General features: G+C 42.0%; 1 protein-coding gene across 10 annotated transcripts in view; it reads right to left on the bottom strand.

Annotated features, from left to right (window-relative positions):
* Positions 1–554: 554 nt before the first annotated feature.
* PTK2 (protein tyrosine kinase 2) overlaps positions 555–15,311 on the bottom strand; it is a 223,860-nt gene continuing 209,103 nt past the window's right edge. For all 10 annotated transcript variants that reach the window (XM_055703764.1, XM_055703765.1, XM_027809156.2 and 7 more), the window contains 6 exons: positions 12,696–12,758; positions 8,285–8,324; positions 7,433–7,539; positions 3,275–3,430; positions 2,734–2,814; positions 555–1,806 (listed from right to left, as the gene is read on the bottom strand). In XM_055703764.1, the coding sequence (XP_055559739.1) occupies positions 1,594–1,806; positions 2,734–2,814; positions 3,275–3,430; positions 7,433–7,539; positions 8,285–8,324; positions 12,696–12,758 (660 nt within the window). In that variant the 3' untranslated portion in view covers positions 555–1,593. The remainder of the gene's footprint in view (positions 1,807–2,733; positions 2,815–3,274; positions 3,431–7,432; positions 7,540–8,284; positions 8,325–12,695; positions 12,759–15,311) is intronic.

The raw sequence follows: 15,311 nt of genomic DNA, 5'->3' as shown, positions 1-15,311 counted from the left end.
AAAAGTGTATTCTGAAGTATTGGATGAAAATGGGGCATCGGCAAAATGTTCCAAGTGTGTAAGGACTCCAGAGTTGCGTAGGAGGGTTGCTTCACATGTAGACCCAAAACTGATGCACTCTGCACTGTCACATCTTCCCACAAAATGAGAGCTCATTTCTTTTTTGAAAGATGCAGGCACCTGTGGAAGAATTGAGTCCATGCAACTGCCTATTGCTGCTGGGATTTCTCACTTACCAGCTATGCTTCCCCTGCCCCTTTCTGAAGAAGCCTCCCCCTAGGAAAACCTATTTTAAAAGTTTCCAGGAGTGTAAGGAGCAACACCAAGTAATTAGAAGTCAGTTACACAGATGATTACACTGACTCGAAAGAGATGCTTTCTGGAAGACTACTTAAATCTTGCATTTCTCCTCGAATGCTTACTGTTACTCCTTAAGTCCTGCATAACTGAATTCTTAAGTTTGTAGATTGGGGGGTGGGGGGAAATTCCAAGCACAGAAAACTTGCAGTGGTTTCTTCTGCAGTGCACGCATACAAAAAATGATACAGTCAGAATTTCACTGGTAACACCTTTTTAATAGGTCAAAGTAACTGTACAGTTCATTATATTCTTCCTGAGAATAATTTATATCCCTCAACAGCAAAAAGGGAGTGTGTGGTTTTTATTTTAACAGAACAGATGGCATAACTGAAAACCAAAGAAAATCTAATTACACTGCTCTACTGTAACTCCTCCCAGGCAAGATAGACAAAAGGATGGGTTAGTTAACTACAGCGGGTTTAAAATATTCCAACATGGCTTTAATCTGTCTTTATAAATTATATAAAAATGGGGGACATGAATGGTTACAGACTCCTCTAAATGCAGCTCTGAATTGCTCTGGTACAAAGCAGCATTTTCACTTCCAAGGAAAACAACATTGCTACAAAAGAACTGGCACGTTATTCTGGTGAAAAAGAGTTTTCAGTTGCGTTCTACAGCTAGTTCCAAACAAATGCTTCACACATTCACATAAAAGTAAAAGGTAGGAAGATGAAGAGGGCTTTAGTTTGTCTTGAAATGACTGAAGTCTTGAAAATATAGCTTTTTATTCTTTCTCTGTAAATTGTGATTAGCATATTGCGACGTAAGTGTTCTAATAAAAAAATTCCAGTCTGGATAGTTCATATACTGTGGGCAAGAATTCTCAGCCCTGAGGTTTCCCCGAATTCTTCACTTCACAATACCTTTCTCTGATCAGCTGCTCAAGCAGTTTTGGCTCCAAGACCATAACCCTGCTGCAGCTGCAGGCTAAGAGTGTCCCATGCAATGTATAGAACTGAATTGCACTCCATAGCTGTGATTTCCCGAGGACTCCTGTACAAACTTCATCTTGTGATAATGCCACTTTTTGATTCCCAGACCAGCTTGGCTTTATGATAAAAAAACTTGGTTAAACTTTTGTAATGAGAACCAACAGCGGTCAGGTCTGCTGAAGCAAGAGGTGCTGGAAAGCCAGAACTACACTGGGTTAATCCTCACTGCTGGTGGAAGGTGAAAGAACATCCCTTTGCAAGCAGAATTCTTAGACTGATGAAACTCCTCCCTCGGTACTTAGTGCGGCCTGGACTGACTGATCATTTTCAGTCTGGCTTGATCAATAACATCCAGCAAATTTTTGGCATCCACAGCTAGAGCGTGAGCAGCTGTCAGCATTTGCTTTTTGTACTCCTGCTGCAGGCTGGTCATGACGTACTGCTGTGCCAATTTCATCTTGTTAATGAGCTCAGCCAAGTCAGAGTTCAGCAGCTTCTGTGCCATCTCAATCTGGAATGAGAAGATTCGGTCAACTGTGCAAGTTGTTGGAAAGCATTGCACTTGTGGCAGCGATACTACAGAGCAGCAGCGCTACCTACCCTACCACGACAGCCCCTGCTTGTTATTTCTGAGCAAAGCTGGGGCTGTTTCTGTGGGCATCACATGGAGCAGCAGGTGGAATTTTGACACTCTCTGTTCTGTGCGGTGATCAAGAGCTGCCCACTGTTAAACAGCACCAAGACCTAAATGGCCATTGGAGTGGGTTTTAACACCTTGATAATTAGGACCTGGAAGCGTATAACATCGCTCCTTATTAAAGTAGCTTTAAAAAATATAAGGGGTCAAGTAGCCAGATATATGTTGCTGCACAGCTAAATGGGCATGATGCTCTGGGGCACTCACCATTCTCTGGCTTTCTCATTATCACACTCTTTCAATGGTTTTACTCCCACCTCATGAAAGATCTTGGCACTTCTCATCCAGAACAAGGTTTACCACCGAATATCTTCTCATCAAAACCTTCCAGCTGCACCAGCCTATACTCAATTACCTCTTCCATGACTATGTGTGCAAGCTGTACTTTAATGAAAGATTACACTTACACTAAGAATTAACTCTCAGATGGTCGCCCTGCATTAGAATACTGGTTTTGCATAAGCACTGCTAATGGTTTTTATGTCAACTTCCTATGGGTGGTGTGGTGTGCTCTTCAATTATATCCAGTTCATGTGCCTTTGCATAAGTACGAGCCTATGCCCATGCAGCAATTCCAGTAAAGTTTATGTCATGTAGAATTACAACTCGAGAGTTCAGGCTGCTTAGTGAGCCAAGATGTATGCATATGCAAAGCAGGGAGAGCTAAACCATGGCCAGGTAGCTGCTCTGGCCGAGGCAAAACATAATGATTGAGCATCAGGTCAGCAGAGCTCTACGTACCTCTCTGTGAGTGCTTGCAGGAAGCACTGGGAGGGTCTCATCTACTGTTGCCAGTAAGGTTCTTAGTGCCAAACCAACCTCCTAAGAAAAAAAAATTAAGGAAATAAAACTTTGAAAACATGGAATGAATAGATGAGAAAATTGTAACAGTGCAGGAATCAACAGATACAATTAGTTCCTCATCTGAATAAGGGAGTTAGAACACGGCTGAGAGACTTTAAATCCCACCTGCAATTGTGTTTCACTATCAAAGCAAGATGCCAAAGGGTTAATTAAAAGTTTTTCTTAAAAAAGTGAAATGCAGATTAGATAGTGCACAACTTGCTGCCCCTTGATAAGCACAGGCAAGCTGGGGAATAAAAGCACAGTTGCCCACAATCCTGTTAAAAGCATCCAAAGTGCTAGCCCTGTGACCACGAGTTACCTGCCCCACAAACACAAAGCTTTTCTACTCCCAGCTTCCCAGAAGGTTTCTCCTACGCCGCTTAAGACCTCAGTCAGGAGAGAAATAAAACACTGATTTTAGGAACTGCCTCCATACCTTTACCATGGGTACGTACTCCTCTGGTGGAGCTGGTTGTATTTTACTGGACATTTCTATGACCGCTTTCACCAGCCCAGTTACATTCTCATAGACTTTGTCGTTGGAACGGTCCAGGTTGGCCGTAGGAGGAGGGCTGATTTCCTGTGGCTGAATCTGGAAGCAGAGAAGGGTTGTTCAACCTCCTGTCCCCAGCAGATGGGGCTCAGCAACTTCCCAACCTCCACAGACTGCCGGGAAGGTCTCATTCGCAACAGCGCCGCGCCGCCCCGCCCCCCCCCCCCCCCCCCGCGCCTTGGTCCCCTGTCCTGGCTGAGCACACTCACTCCTCGATCTGAAGGAAGTTTCCTTTAGTTCTTTTGACTGAACCTGATCTGTGAAATGACCCTGGGGAATTCTTTTTTTCACCAGGATTTCCCTTAAGAGCTTCCAGTATAACTCCCACAACAGAGAAATAATTTGAGGAACGAGGAGTCCGCAGTACATGATGTGTCTAAATGGTTCACTACTGATGGATAAGTTCCACTGCTAAGGCAACAGGTATCAGGTCCCTTGTTCGGGAAAGTTGTTTTGTGCTCCAAAACAATGTCAGAGTACATAGTTAACATACTGATACAGTAAAGAGAGAGTATTGCAGTACATACTGTTTTGTTAGTGAAAATTCACGGCAGATTAACAAAAAATTGTGTCACCACTAGAAGTGGGAAACACCAACTCTTTTCATACAGTTTGTTTCCAGTAGATCAGAAAAAGAAATGGGTTAAAAATCCAGTAGTCCTTACTCAAGCAAAACTTCTGTTGAGTCAGATCTGCCTAGAGTTAAATCCAGGACAGACCAAAATAATCCTGGGTCAGAAAAGAAACAGACATTGAAAACTTCCTCTGTAAGGTCTTCAGTGTCTCTGCTTCTCAACTGTAGAACTACAAGCATCCCAGTTTCCTGCAGCTCTTCACTGCTATGGGATGCCCAAGCAACTGCTTTGTGGGAGCAGTTGGTTAAAAAATTGCTTATTTTCTACTGGTCACAGAGCAGCTGCCCACTCTTGATCTGAGACAGCTCATCGTGTTTCAGCCCACCATGCTGGGTTACTGCTGGTTCCTAGAACTGGTCCTAGCTACAGAGATGTTTCACTGGAAGCACCTGAGATACTACCCTGATGGAACTATAAAATACTTGGATGAAACTTTGTCTAAGGAAGGAGTGAGTGCAGGATTTAGTGCATGGTGATTCCATTTTGTTGCATTTCACCAAGTGCCTACTGACAACTTATTACAGAGATGCAATCAAGTACATTGATCAGAAAATACCTAAGGAAAAAGAACATTGTAATTGCCTCAATCACCAGTGAAAGGCTGTGATTCCAATTGGTTTCAGCAATCGAGAAGTTAAAACAGTCTTCTGGCAGAGTGACATGCAAAGACATTTTGGAATAAGAGCACATACACACACGCTCACGCACTGCTTACCCTCCATGGCTATGGTTGAGCAGAATGTGGGGGAAGGTTAAAGAAATTTACCAAAAGAAGGGAAAAAAGAAAAACAATATTAATAAAACTCAGCAGGAAAAAAAACCAAACCAAACCCAAAACATGTGTAGCAATAAGAGACCAGTTAAAAAGCCTGCAACAAAAATGCATCCTCAACAGTATCGGCAGTCATTCGTGTTAGCTCTTGGTCCATTTGTTACAGAAGCACCGTGTGCTGACAACCTGCTGTGCACCGCGTAGGAAGTGGAGGTATTTGCCATGCACCCATGCTTACTTTTTACTAAACACATGGGGAAGAGATCATGCAAAGCTTGACAGGAGCAAGCCAGTCTGGCGAGCAGCAAAGTGGTGAATGGAGTAGAGGGCCTCTGCAATGGTGGGAAACAACATGTCCTGTGCAAACAATCCAGTATTCAATAGACTGAAGAAAATTTATTTATCTCCTTGAAAATTTCTTGTTCTTGAAAAAAATCATGATAGGAGGAAATACACAGTCCTCTAACTGTGCAGCTCCTGTCTGTGATGACTAATCACAGTTGTGGTTAAGAACTATCAAGAACCCAGTCTAGATGAGCCACCTAATTTCTACAGCCAGGCCCTGACATTTCAAGAGCACGGACACCTGCATTTCTTAACACTCCTTTTTTTTTTTTTTTTGTTTATACCCAACATCAACACTACCGCTCTGCAGACTAAGAAATCAGGAGTTTCTTTGTGTCGACTGGGCGGCTTTGCCTCAGCAAGTACCACAAACCCATGTATTTCCTGACACATGCCCTAAAGGCTCCTGAGGGCAAGCGGTTCAAATTCTCTTAATTTGTATTCTGCAGAAAAGGGAGACTGAAATGGCAAGTCTGAAATGAGAGCCTCAGAAGCGTCTTCAGTTTAGGACTGCAGACATTAACAAAGCTATACGCTATCAAAAAATAATGGGCTGTTTTCTTGAAGGAGCATAAAACAATCCAATTTCAAGAAACTCTTGACAGAAAACCAAAATCAATCTGTCTTTTCTACTTGTTCACTTGTTATTACTGATGATTTTTGGCTGCTCAAGGTTGGTTTGTTGTGAAAAGGATATATTTCAGAAAACATCTTTCATGTTCCAGTATCAGCATTTAGAAAGTAAATTTTAGAGAAGCCAAGTTTAGTACACATCTGTTACTGCTTTTTGCATTTTCTGAGGCTTGGCAGCTTGAAAGGCACTGGCATCAGTTTATAATAAATAATCCTGCTCAAACTGGCCACTGCTGTCTATTTACACTGAATTCTTAAATATTCTGGTAATCTCAGAACGAGAGCAAGAGTGACAGGCAGGTGGTGACTGAGATCGATTAGTGAGATCGATCAGGTAAGTGGCTTATCACAACAGCCGCACTTACCACAACATGGATTCCTGTTCTTTACTACAGGCTTGGCAAGGCTTAGAATAGCCAGAGGTTCTCCTTCTGTGAGGAGCTGTACTATTAGCACTAACTGTTGTATTTACAGCAGGGATTGCCGCAGTGTGTCTGCAAAGCCTGTGCTCTGATGGAGACCTGATCTTTCTTCTCTCAGGAAACAGCTGGCACATAAATACATCACCTCCTGGGGTGCTACTGATGGCATCAACTGACAGAATGAGAGCAGCGGCAGGAGTGATCCTGCTTTTAACGCTCTGGTCAGTAATACCGCCATCAGACCAGCAGTCTTTGTGGAGGTATTTGCCTGGCTGCAAAGGTTGTGAAATAATAAAACAGCGATGTGTATAGATCAGCTGCACTTCTAACAGAAGTGCAGCTTAATACTCTTAACTTAAATACTCTTAACTTCTGTTAAAAGTATTACTGACAGAGAATTCCCAATCACTATTCTACCTAGCTGCTGGAAACTCCTAGCATCAGAAATAGCTCCACTGGATCCCCTCCGGAGGCTCTGAGGTCACTTGGGTTTCTGTTTCCTGAAGAGGTACTGGAGTCCCAAAGGCAGGGAACAACACGAAAGGCAAGATTGTAGATGTGACTGACATCCTAAGAAGCACTTCCCTTGGCACCAGCTGCAATAGGGACATGACGTTGTGTTTCACAGCATCCTGCAGCATTTCTGCTAGAAAACTAAAGTTTCATTTTTGGCTGTATTACCTATTTACTAGAGATCAAACAACACATTGGAAAGTATCTCAGTCACAGGTCAGACGGTCCAGTTCCCCTCTTCCCTTGTTCCCCAGAGCCAGGAGGGTTTTAGGCACCTCGGTGCTCCAGCAAGAGCTTTTTGAGCACCACAGTTCAGACATGTCTCACTTCTCTGTCACCAAGTATAGGAGACTTTGGTACTACCAGAGTAACTGGAAACCCTAGGTGCGCTCCTTCCTGCTTAACAGAGCTGCTGAGCAGGTAGCTGAGTCCATACAGGAGACCTCATATCGTATGCTCTTCAAACTAGAAATATGCTCACCTGGGAAAGGTTCTAGGTGAGGAACATGCTGAATCACAGTAATGGAGGATATGAGCCTACCGGTTAACTCCCCACCTCCCTGGAGAGCTGCCAGTGCATATTTGCCCCATGACAACATTTACTTGGGAAGTTTAGTTGCTTTTGCTTTCCACGGTCTCTACTTAAGGAACAGCAAACTAACTGAAGAGTGGTAATGTTTAATTTTCTGAGGCATATTTCATGTGGCACTGAGCAATGTACCTTCACGCCTTCGTTGTAGCTGTCCACAGGGCTGTTCAGGCTTGCAAGGCTGCCCAAATGGCTGGGGGCTCCAGGGCGGGGAGGTTTCTTTGGTGGAGCTGCGTGATCTGATTAATAAAAAAAATCTGCATTTTAGAGGACCAACGTATTCAGATGTACCTGCAGCATTTTGGTCTGTCAGTACTACAAAGGCTACATGCGCTTTACTGTACTAGCAGAGGAGATGTACATCTTTATGTGCTTTACAGGAAATCCAGTATTTGTAGGAGTTACACTTACATCTGTATTTCTATTGGAAAAATGCAGACAGAAAAGGTCATGAAGTTTTCCTGTGATTCTGAGAACATGGATGTTTTAGTAAGATACTTAGAAAATTCCTTCATGGGACAACTGCTACTCATCTCAGTACACCTACCCCAGACCTGAGAGGTACTCACCCCGCTCTGTACCACAGCAAAGTGCCACACATGCTGCATATGTCTGGGAAAATTGGACTTCATGGCAGAAATCCTGGGTGTGATTCACTTTTGAGATTGAGAAACCTAAATTTAGGTGTCTACTTTTGTTTCACATGTCTGAACTCCACACACGGTGAAGTCCTACAGAGTGACTCAGCTTCCTCTAGGCCCTTCCCGCCTGTTGACTGAAACACTTTCTTGGCTTTGCTGACTACATCTCTGGGGACCACACGTGGAATTTAAACACATAGTGCACTGAAACATCTAGGTCTAGTTATCTGGAACTGAATCCACCCCTTGTAAGAAAATACTAGCATAGATCTTTGTTCACCACTGCTGCTAGACAACTTGTAATCAAGGATTCAAGATGACAGTATATGTATTTACTGCTTACCTGGTTTACCCACAGGCTGATATATGTGCTGGTTACCAGCCTATAAAATAAAATACGCATTTAGATTAGTTATTACAGTGCTCACAACCTTTAGCAGCACAATCTCAAACATTAAGAGCAGCCAGTTTTCAGCACATTTCCCAACAGTTAAAAATACATCCTTATTCACCATCATTAGCTAAGCTCCTAACAACAGGTATATTATTTATAGAGTAAGAAAAGAATTTCCATTTCTTTTGTATCGCTCACAACAGCCCTGGCTTCCACATTAGAATTTATTCTTCATTATTAATCAAACGTGGTCATATATTCCCAATAATTTTCAGTCTGTATTCAGAGATCAAAGTGTAGAAGTCATGGTGGTGAAGAAGAAATGGCAGTGCAACACTGAGAAGACTGGTATTTCTGCACTGTTGAATGGTTTCCATAATGGTAACAGATTTCTAAGCTGGTTTACTTTTGGGTTTTGTTGCAAAGCTCTTAGTCAGGGTCAATTTGCTTATTTATCTGGAAATAGTTAATAATAGATTGAAGTGACTGTCATTGGTAATTGTATTTATACAACCTTCATGTCAACCTCAGTCACTGAGGTGAGTGGCTCCAGTGGAGCGCTGCAGCATGGTGCACAGGGAGGTTTCCTCAACGGGGGGAAGCTCAGGGGAGCAAAGACCCACCAGAAGCCCACAGCTTGCGCCACAGCGGCTGAGGAGGCCTGGGCAGGGACAAGCAACGGCAGCCACCCCACACACATATAAAATCAATCCCTGACACAGCACTTTGCTTAACCAACTTAATTTCCTTTTGTGACAAGGTCACCCATCTAGTTGGCCAAGAGAAGCCAGTAGATATGTTTTTGGACTTTAGCAATGCTTTTGATGCTGTCCCTCAGTGTCCTTCTGGACAAATATCCAGCACACAGCTAGACATGTCCGTAATATATTGGGTGAGCACTTGGTTGATAGACTGGGCTCAAAGAGTTTAGTAAATCGAGTTACATCACGCTGGTGGCCAGTCCCCAGTGAGGTTCCCCAGGGCTCAGTTTCAGAGCCAGTGCTCCTCAGTGTTTTTATAAATGATCTGGACACAGGAATCAAATGTTCATTAAGTAGGTTAGCTGAAGACAGTGAATTAGGAGGAGCTGTGGACTCCCTCAAGGGTGGAGAGGCCTTACAGACAGATTGGGATAGACTAGAGAGCTGGGCAATTACCAACCATTGGAATTTAACAAAAGCAAGTGCCCGATTCTCCACCTGGGATGGGGTAATCCTGGTTATATGCAGAAATGGGGGGGACGAGAGGCTGGAGAGCAGCCCCATGGAAAGAGCTCTGGGGGTTTAGGTTTATGGCAAGTTGAGTAAGAGTCAACAGTCTCCCTGGTAGCCAAAAGGGCCAACCGTGTCCTGTGGCACATCAAGCACAGCATAGTGAGCTGGTGGAGGGAGGTGACTGTCCCACTCTACATGGCACTGCTGTGGTCTCATCTCGGGTTCTATGTGCAGTTTTGGGTGCCTCAGTAGAAGGAGGACATCAAACTATCAGAGTGTGTCCAGAGGAGGGCAACCAAGATTGTAAAAGGCCTCAGGGGCGAGACTTGTGAGGAGTGGCTGAGGTCACTTGGTTTGTTCAGCTTGGAGAAGAGAAGGCTGAGGGGTAACCTCATCGCAGTCTGCAACTTCCATAAGGAGGGTGGTGGAGGAGGAGATGCTGATCATCTCTCTCTGGTGACCAGCAACAGGACACAAGGAAAAGGAATGAAGCAGCATCAGGGAAGTTTAGACAGGACATTAGGAAAAGGTTCTTCACCGAGAGGCTGGTTGGTCACTGGATCAGGCTCCCCAGGAATGTGGCCACGGCACCAAGCCTGTCAGCAGAGTTCAAGGAGCATCTGGATGACACTCTTAGTCAATGCTATTATAAAATCACCACCTAAAAATGTTAATACATTGACTTTCTTTTCTGACCTTTTATGCAACTGTTCTTGAACATCTCACATTCTCTGTTTTCAGGAACACAGCCAGGTAACAGGGACAACAGCAGTGCACTTACTATAACTTAGCTTCTAACTCCACCACCACCTCATTTCAGTGCTAGATGACTATGAGGATACCGAGCAACCTTCCCAACAGCATGCAGCAAGTCTGCACAGGGTCCTCAACCGAAACGAGAAGCTCATGCCTCGACAACTCGCTCATCTTTCCATTATTGCACTGGAGGGATACTCACAACTATAGTTCAGCATTTATTTGAAGTTTCAGCCTGGCATTTTTAGAAATTTAAAAACTAGTTTTAAAACTACAGGCAGATCTGACAATGTTTCCAATGGCTAAGGTTGCCTAGCGCTTCATGAGGCCTGCTTTCAGCTGCTCAAAACTTTACCTAATTTTAACTGCATGAACTGAAAATTCCCATACTAACTCTGTACTTCAAGCTAATTTCTATCAGTTTACTATGGAAAATGGTGGCAAGAAGCCCAGCTTTCAGAAAGTAAGGTTGCATAAAAATGTATTAGAGAGAAATCCAGTTCTTGTAAGTCTCATAGATGATATTCTAAAAAAATTGTTTATCAGAAGTATATGTCAAAAGAATGTGCACTAAGTTATACAGCCACGTGCTCATCAGTTACGAACCACTAAAATGCTTGTGGTAACTTTTCATTTGTATCACCACCTCCAAGAACAGGATCATGTATAACTCCTTCTTCCTCCCAGCGTCCCTGAACTGTGCAGATGCTGCTGCTCTGAGCAGGAATCAGAGCTGCTGTGCTTTCTGCTCTAAACCCAAGTACCACAATGACCGATCAAACAAAAAGGCCTGTGTGGGGAAGACATAAATGACCTTGGTGAACTGGTTTCTGTCCTCGCCATTGTCACAGAAATCTCCGTGTAATGCTGGGCAATTATTTAATCCTAGTTCTCCTAAAAATGACCACTGCCTATTTATTTCTCATCTTCATGAGAAATAGAAATTGACTCACAGACATTTCCCACTGCAAATGAAGCCATTCAGAGTTATGTTCTGAACATAGTAAGAACTATAAAACCACAAAACCAAGTTCTGGAACTAGGACTGTAGTTATGAATTAGAGTCTCTTTTAGAATTAATTTTGCCAGTGATCACTAAGTGTTTTCTTCACACTCTTTCAAATGGGGTGTGAAATTGTACTACCTCCTCTGGGAAGAAAGGACTTCCCCTACAAGTAGATTGGGATCTGGGTGTTGTCATTTTTATTCTAACCCCAGGCAGTCATGCTGAACTCAAGGAGCAGTCAGAGAAACCAGCTGCTGCAAGAAGCTGTACTTTAAACCCACTGCCACTGACAGCCACCTGAATCAAACCTCTGACGTAACTCAAAAATCTCCATGTTATCTCAAAGCAGCTTCATGAGTGGCACAAAATGCAGCTATACTTTACTTGCTCTTATATAAAGATGCAACAATAGTAAAGACCTAACAATAACGAATAGTCTTCTCCAATTTCATGGAAGATGATCTTAGCAGCTTCCAGACACGAATGTCTCTAGACACCATGCTGTGGTGTGTCATTAATATACTCATTCATGACTGTACTTTGGCTGCAAAGGCAGGAAGAGTCCCTAAATTCTTAGGTAGTAAAGAAATACGGAAGCCAATCCAGGAATTTACAATTGCATCCCAAATGAACTAGGAAAGTAAATTTAAAATATTAACTATTTTAAAGGTGATCCCTGGGGACAAACAGTAAATGAAGCATCAGGTTTCTATCATTAACAGTCCCTAGCCTAACCTCCCTTTTCAATCAGTATGATTCAGAGATTCCAACAGCAATTAAACAATTGGAGAGACATTTTTAGTTAAACAGACGAGAGTTAAGCCAGTAAGAAAGAATACCACAGCTGCAGCTGTTGTCTAGCAATAAATGAATGACTATGGGGTTTATTCTACTTGTTTCATAGCAGATCATTTACCCCAAGCAGACTTCTGGGTAATAAAACAGTAACATTTAAATTCCTTTTAAGAAAACCCTTCAGATATTTAAACTACTGCAAAAGCTGTTTTAACCCTGCTTCCTGTTGACAGAACTTTCAGAAACCTCTCCACAATTTTAAATAAAAGGCCCAATTATACAGCACACAAACATTTAAAAATAATTGCAACACAACTGTGGAAACATTTTAGTATTTGTTTCAACAGCAGCTTCAAGGGAAAAAAAACAACAAACCCCAAATCCGCCAAAATGCTGCATGAACAAGTTTGCCACGGCTGCTGTTCCCGCAGAAGCTGAGCCTCTTGGAAAGTTGCAGAACTATGTAATAACAGTGGAAATGTTTAGCAAAAAATTTAAATAATCTCCCACAATCAAGACAGTGTACAACATGTTCTACCAGGAAACTGGAGAAAGAGTTTGGAGATTAAAAGATCCCACACATACTTACTGGGCCCTGGAGACCTCCATCCTCTCGGTCGATGCTGCCTCTGGAGAGCCGCACATCAGGCTTCTAAAACAGAAAATACAAATTTCATTCTATACTCCGCTTACCGATTCATGCAACCTAGCTTAAAATCATCTTAAAGACAGGAAAATCCTGTTAAAAATTTACACTGACAAATACAGATGTCATTTCATTCCAGTCTATACACCCCCGCTGCTGCGACTACGTGCTTCTGCAACTGCAGCTACTCAAACTCTTGGCAGCCTTCTCGGCTGATTCTTAACCACCCATTCTCAGCACATGTGTAAAAATGTTTGTTATAAATATCAATAGTACCATTTCCCTAACACAACATTGGAAAACCTGCATTTAGATTTTCTTAAAAGGCAGCAAAAGTTGGGCGTTGTTTTTTTTTTTTTTTAAAACAGTTTGCTTCCCAACAGAAAATTTCAACCACAGGATGCGAAATGCTGCACATTAATTCCCGCTTCCTGCCGGAGGATGGCTTATATGTACTTGGCTCACTCTCCAAGCCTGCAAATGGGGCCAATTACTGGAGCTCCTTAAACACTGCATTTGGATACAGAAAGCTAATAAAGACATCCAGATGCACTATTCTCCTAATAACACCAACAAGCAAATTTCTGGTTTATATGTTTTAAGCAAGATATAGGAACCTGGGTGGGGCTCAGCCGTTAAAATGTAAAAATAAGACTACAACAATTTTTTTTTCACAGAGAAACCAGTTATTTTTCTCACCTCCCCAGAAAATCCAGGTATGTTACTGGTACTATTTGAGAATAACATTAATTGCATAGAAAGACAAAGACTGGATGTGGAACAAATGTTAACACTGATCTGAAGACACATGTTCAGCAAAATGAAAATGCTTTTCTAGTGCACTAATTCTGGCACGTAAAAAAAAAAAAAGATTTATCTGACTCTTCAATTCACTCTCTTATGAGACTGGATGACGAGTTAATGAAAATGGTCTACATCGCTGTAAATACAACCTCCTTCATATGCCTGTATACATATATACATACACATGCACATAAAATAGACACACACAGCATAAGAACGAAAATTTCCTATTTTAAGTGTGTGAATACTGATTGTAGGGTTAGTTTCAGAGGATAAATATATCTACTTTCTCTTTAAAGCTACTCTGGATCCCTTTTCTTCTTTCTTTCCAGAAGCACTAAAGAATAATTCCAACTTGCGTGACCTGCTAAATGACCTTAAAAATGCCAGAAGGGCAGACAGAACTTGCAAAGATACACTAATATTGATCTTGTATTATTAAAAATACTCATGTTGGTAATCTGTCAGAAGACCTTATACTTTGGATTTTCATTCAGTCTTCTGCAGACTGAGTGAAGCACAGCCAGAGACAGTCACTGCCTTAAAGAACTTGCAGATTAAAAATAGACAAATCATACTAGACAGGGAAATATTTAACCCCATCTTAAACATGAAGAACTGAAGCAGACACACACAAGCAATTTCCCAATATTTCTTCAGGAATTTGTGACAAAGTTTATGACGAAAGTTACCATTGACAATCTCCAGTTTATTTCCTTTATTATGATGAAGGATTTTTTTTCTGATTGAAGTCTTATTTGATATGGGTATGTTAGATACTTCATTAGATATCTAAAGTAAGCCATGATTCACATTACATTTTTAAGCTAAAGCAAACAGCTATCCTTGTTTATCTAAGCATAGGACTAACCACACTAATGTTCACAATTTGCCTTCATTTCATGTTTGTTTCTAGCCAGGGAAGTGCCCAAAGTCTTTGGAAATAGTCAAATACTATTTTATCACAGAGGTCTTTAATGCTTTTTGCACTTTTAACCATTTATTAATCTAGAAATGCACCCTAAACCAGACTCCAAAGATAATGAAATATTTAGCATTTTAGATGATTCAGAAATACAAAAATACACACTAGTCCAAATAACATTTTTTTCTAGTCTTGCAAGAAAAAAATTAACAGACATAATATCCACCTCCTCCCCTCCTTGTCTTTACTAACTAGGTCCTCCCTTTCAGCCTCTAAACCCTCTACATGCCCAATTCTATAACCTCATACATATCACAGCAACAATTCAGTTACCCAAGCCACGACCCGCAGCAAATGTGCAGTACCTGAGCAGACTTCAGGTACACAAACATTACACACCCACCTAGCCACAGCCTAAGAATCGTTTCACAGAAAGACTGTAAATACACATAAAATTTTACTAAAATTAGCATTATTAACTTGACAAACACTTGCTTCACACATTGCCAACAAAAATACGGAGTGCTGTTGACCACCCCCTGCAAAGTGAAGCCATGGAAGGCAGTGGTGCTGCCCAGGCATCTCCAAGAATCTGACCTGAAAGCGAAGATACCAAGTGCCAATGGGTAATGGCAAAGTAAAGAGTCCACAAGAAGCATGTACAGCTACACAACATACCTGCATCTCAGTGATCTGCATATTTACATCTTAGACTTAAGGACTGAAAATCTTTAGTGGTGCATAAATGCAAGCTCTTTCAGCTTCTCCAAATACTTTCCTCCTCCTGCCCCATCAACACTTGGAGAGTTAGGAATACAAGGAACAACAGA

The sequence above is a fragment of the Falco cherrug genome, chromosome 3, assembly GCF_023634085.1.
Source record: "Falco cherrug isolate bFalChe1 chromosome 3, bFalChe1.pri, whole genome shotgun sequence".
NCBI classification, from domain to species: domain Eukaryota; kingdom Metazoa; phylum Chordata; class Aves; order Falconiformes; family Falconidae; genus Falco; species Falco cherrug.
Note: the sequence above shows the minus strand (reverse complement) of the source record. Positions and strands in the feature narration are given on the sequence as shown.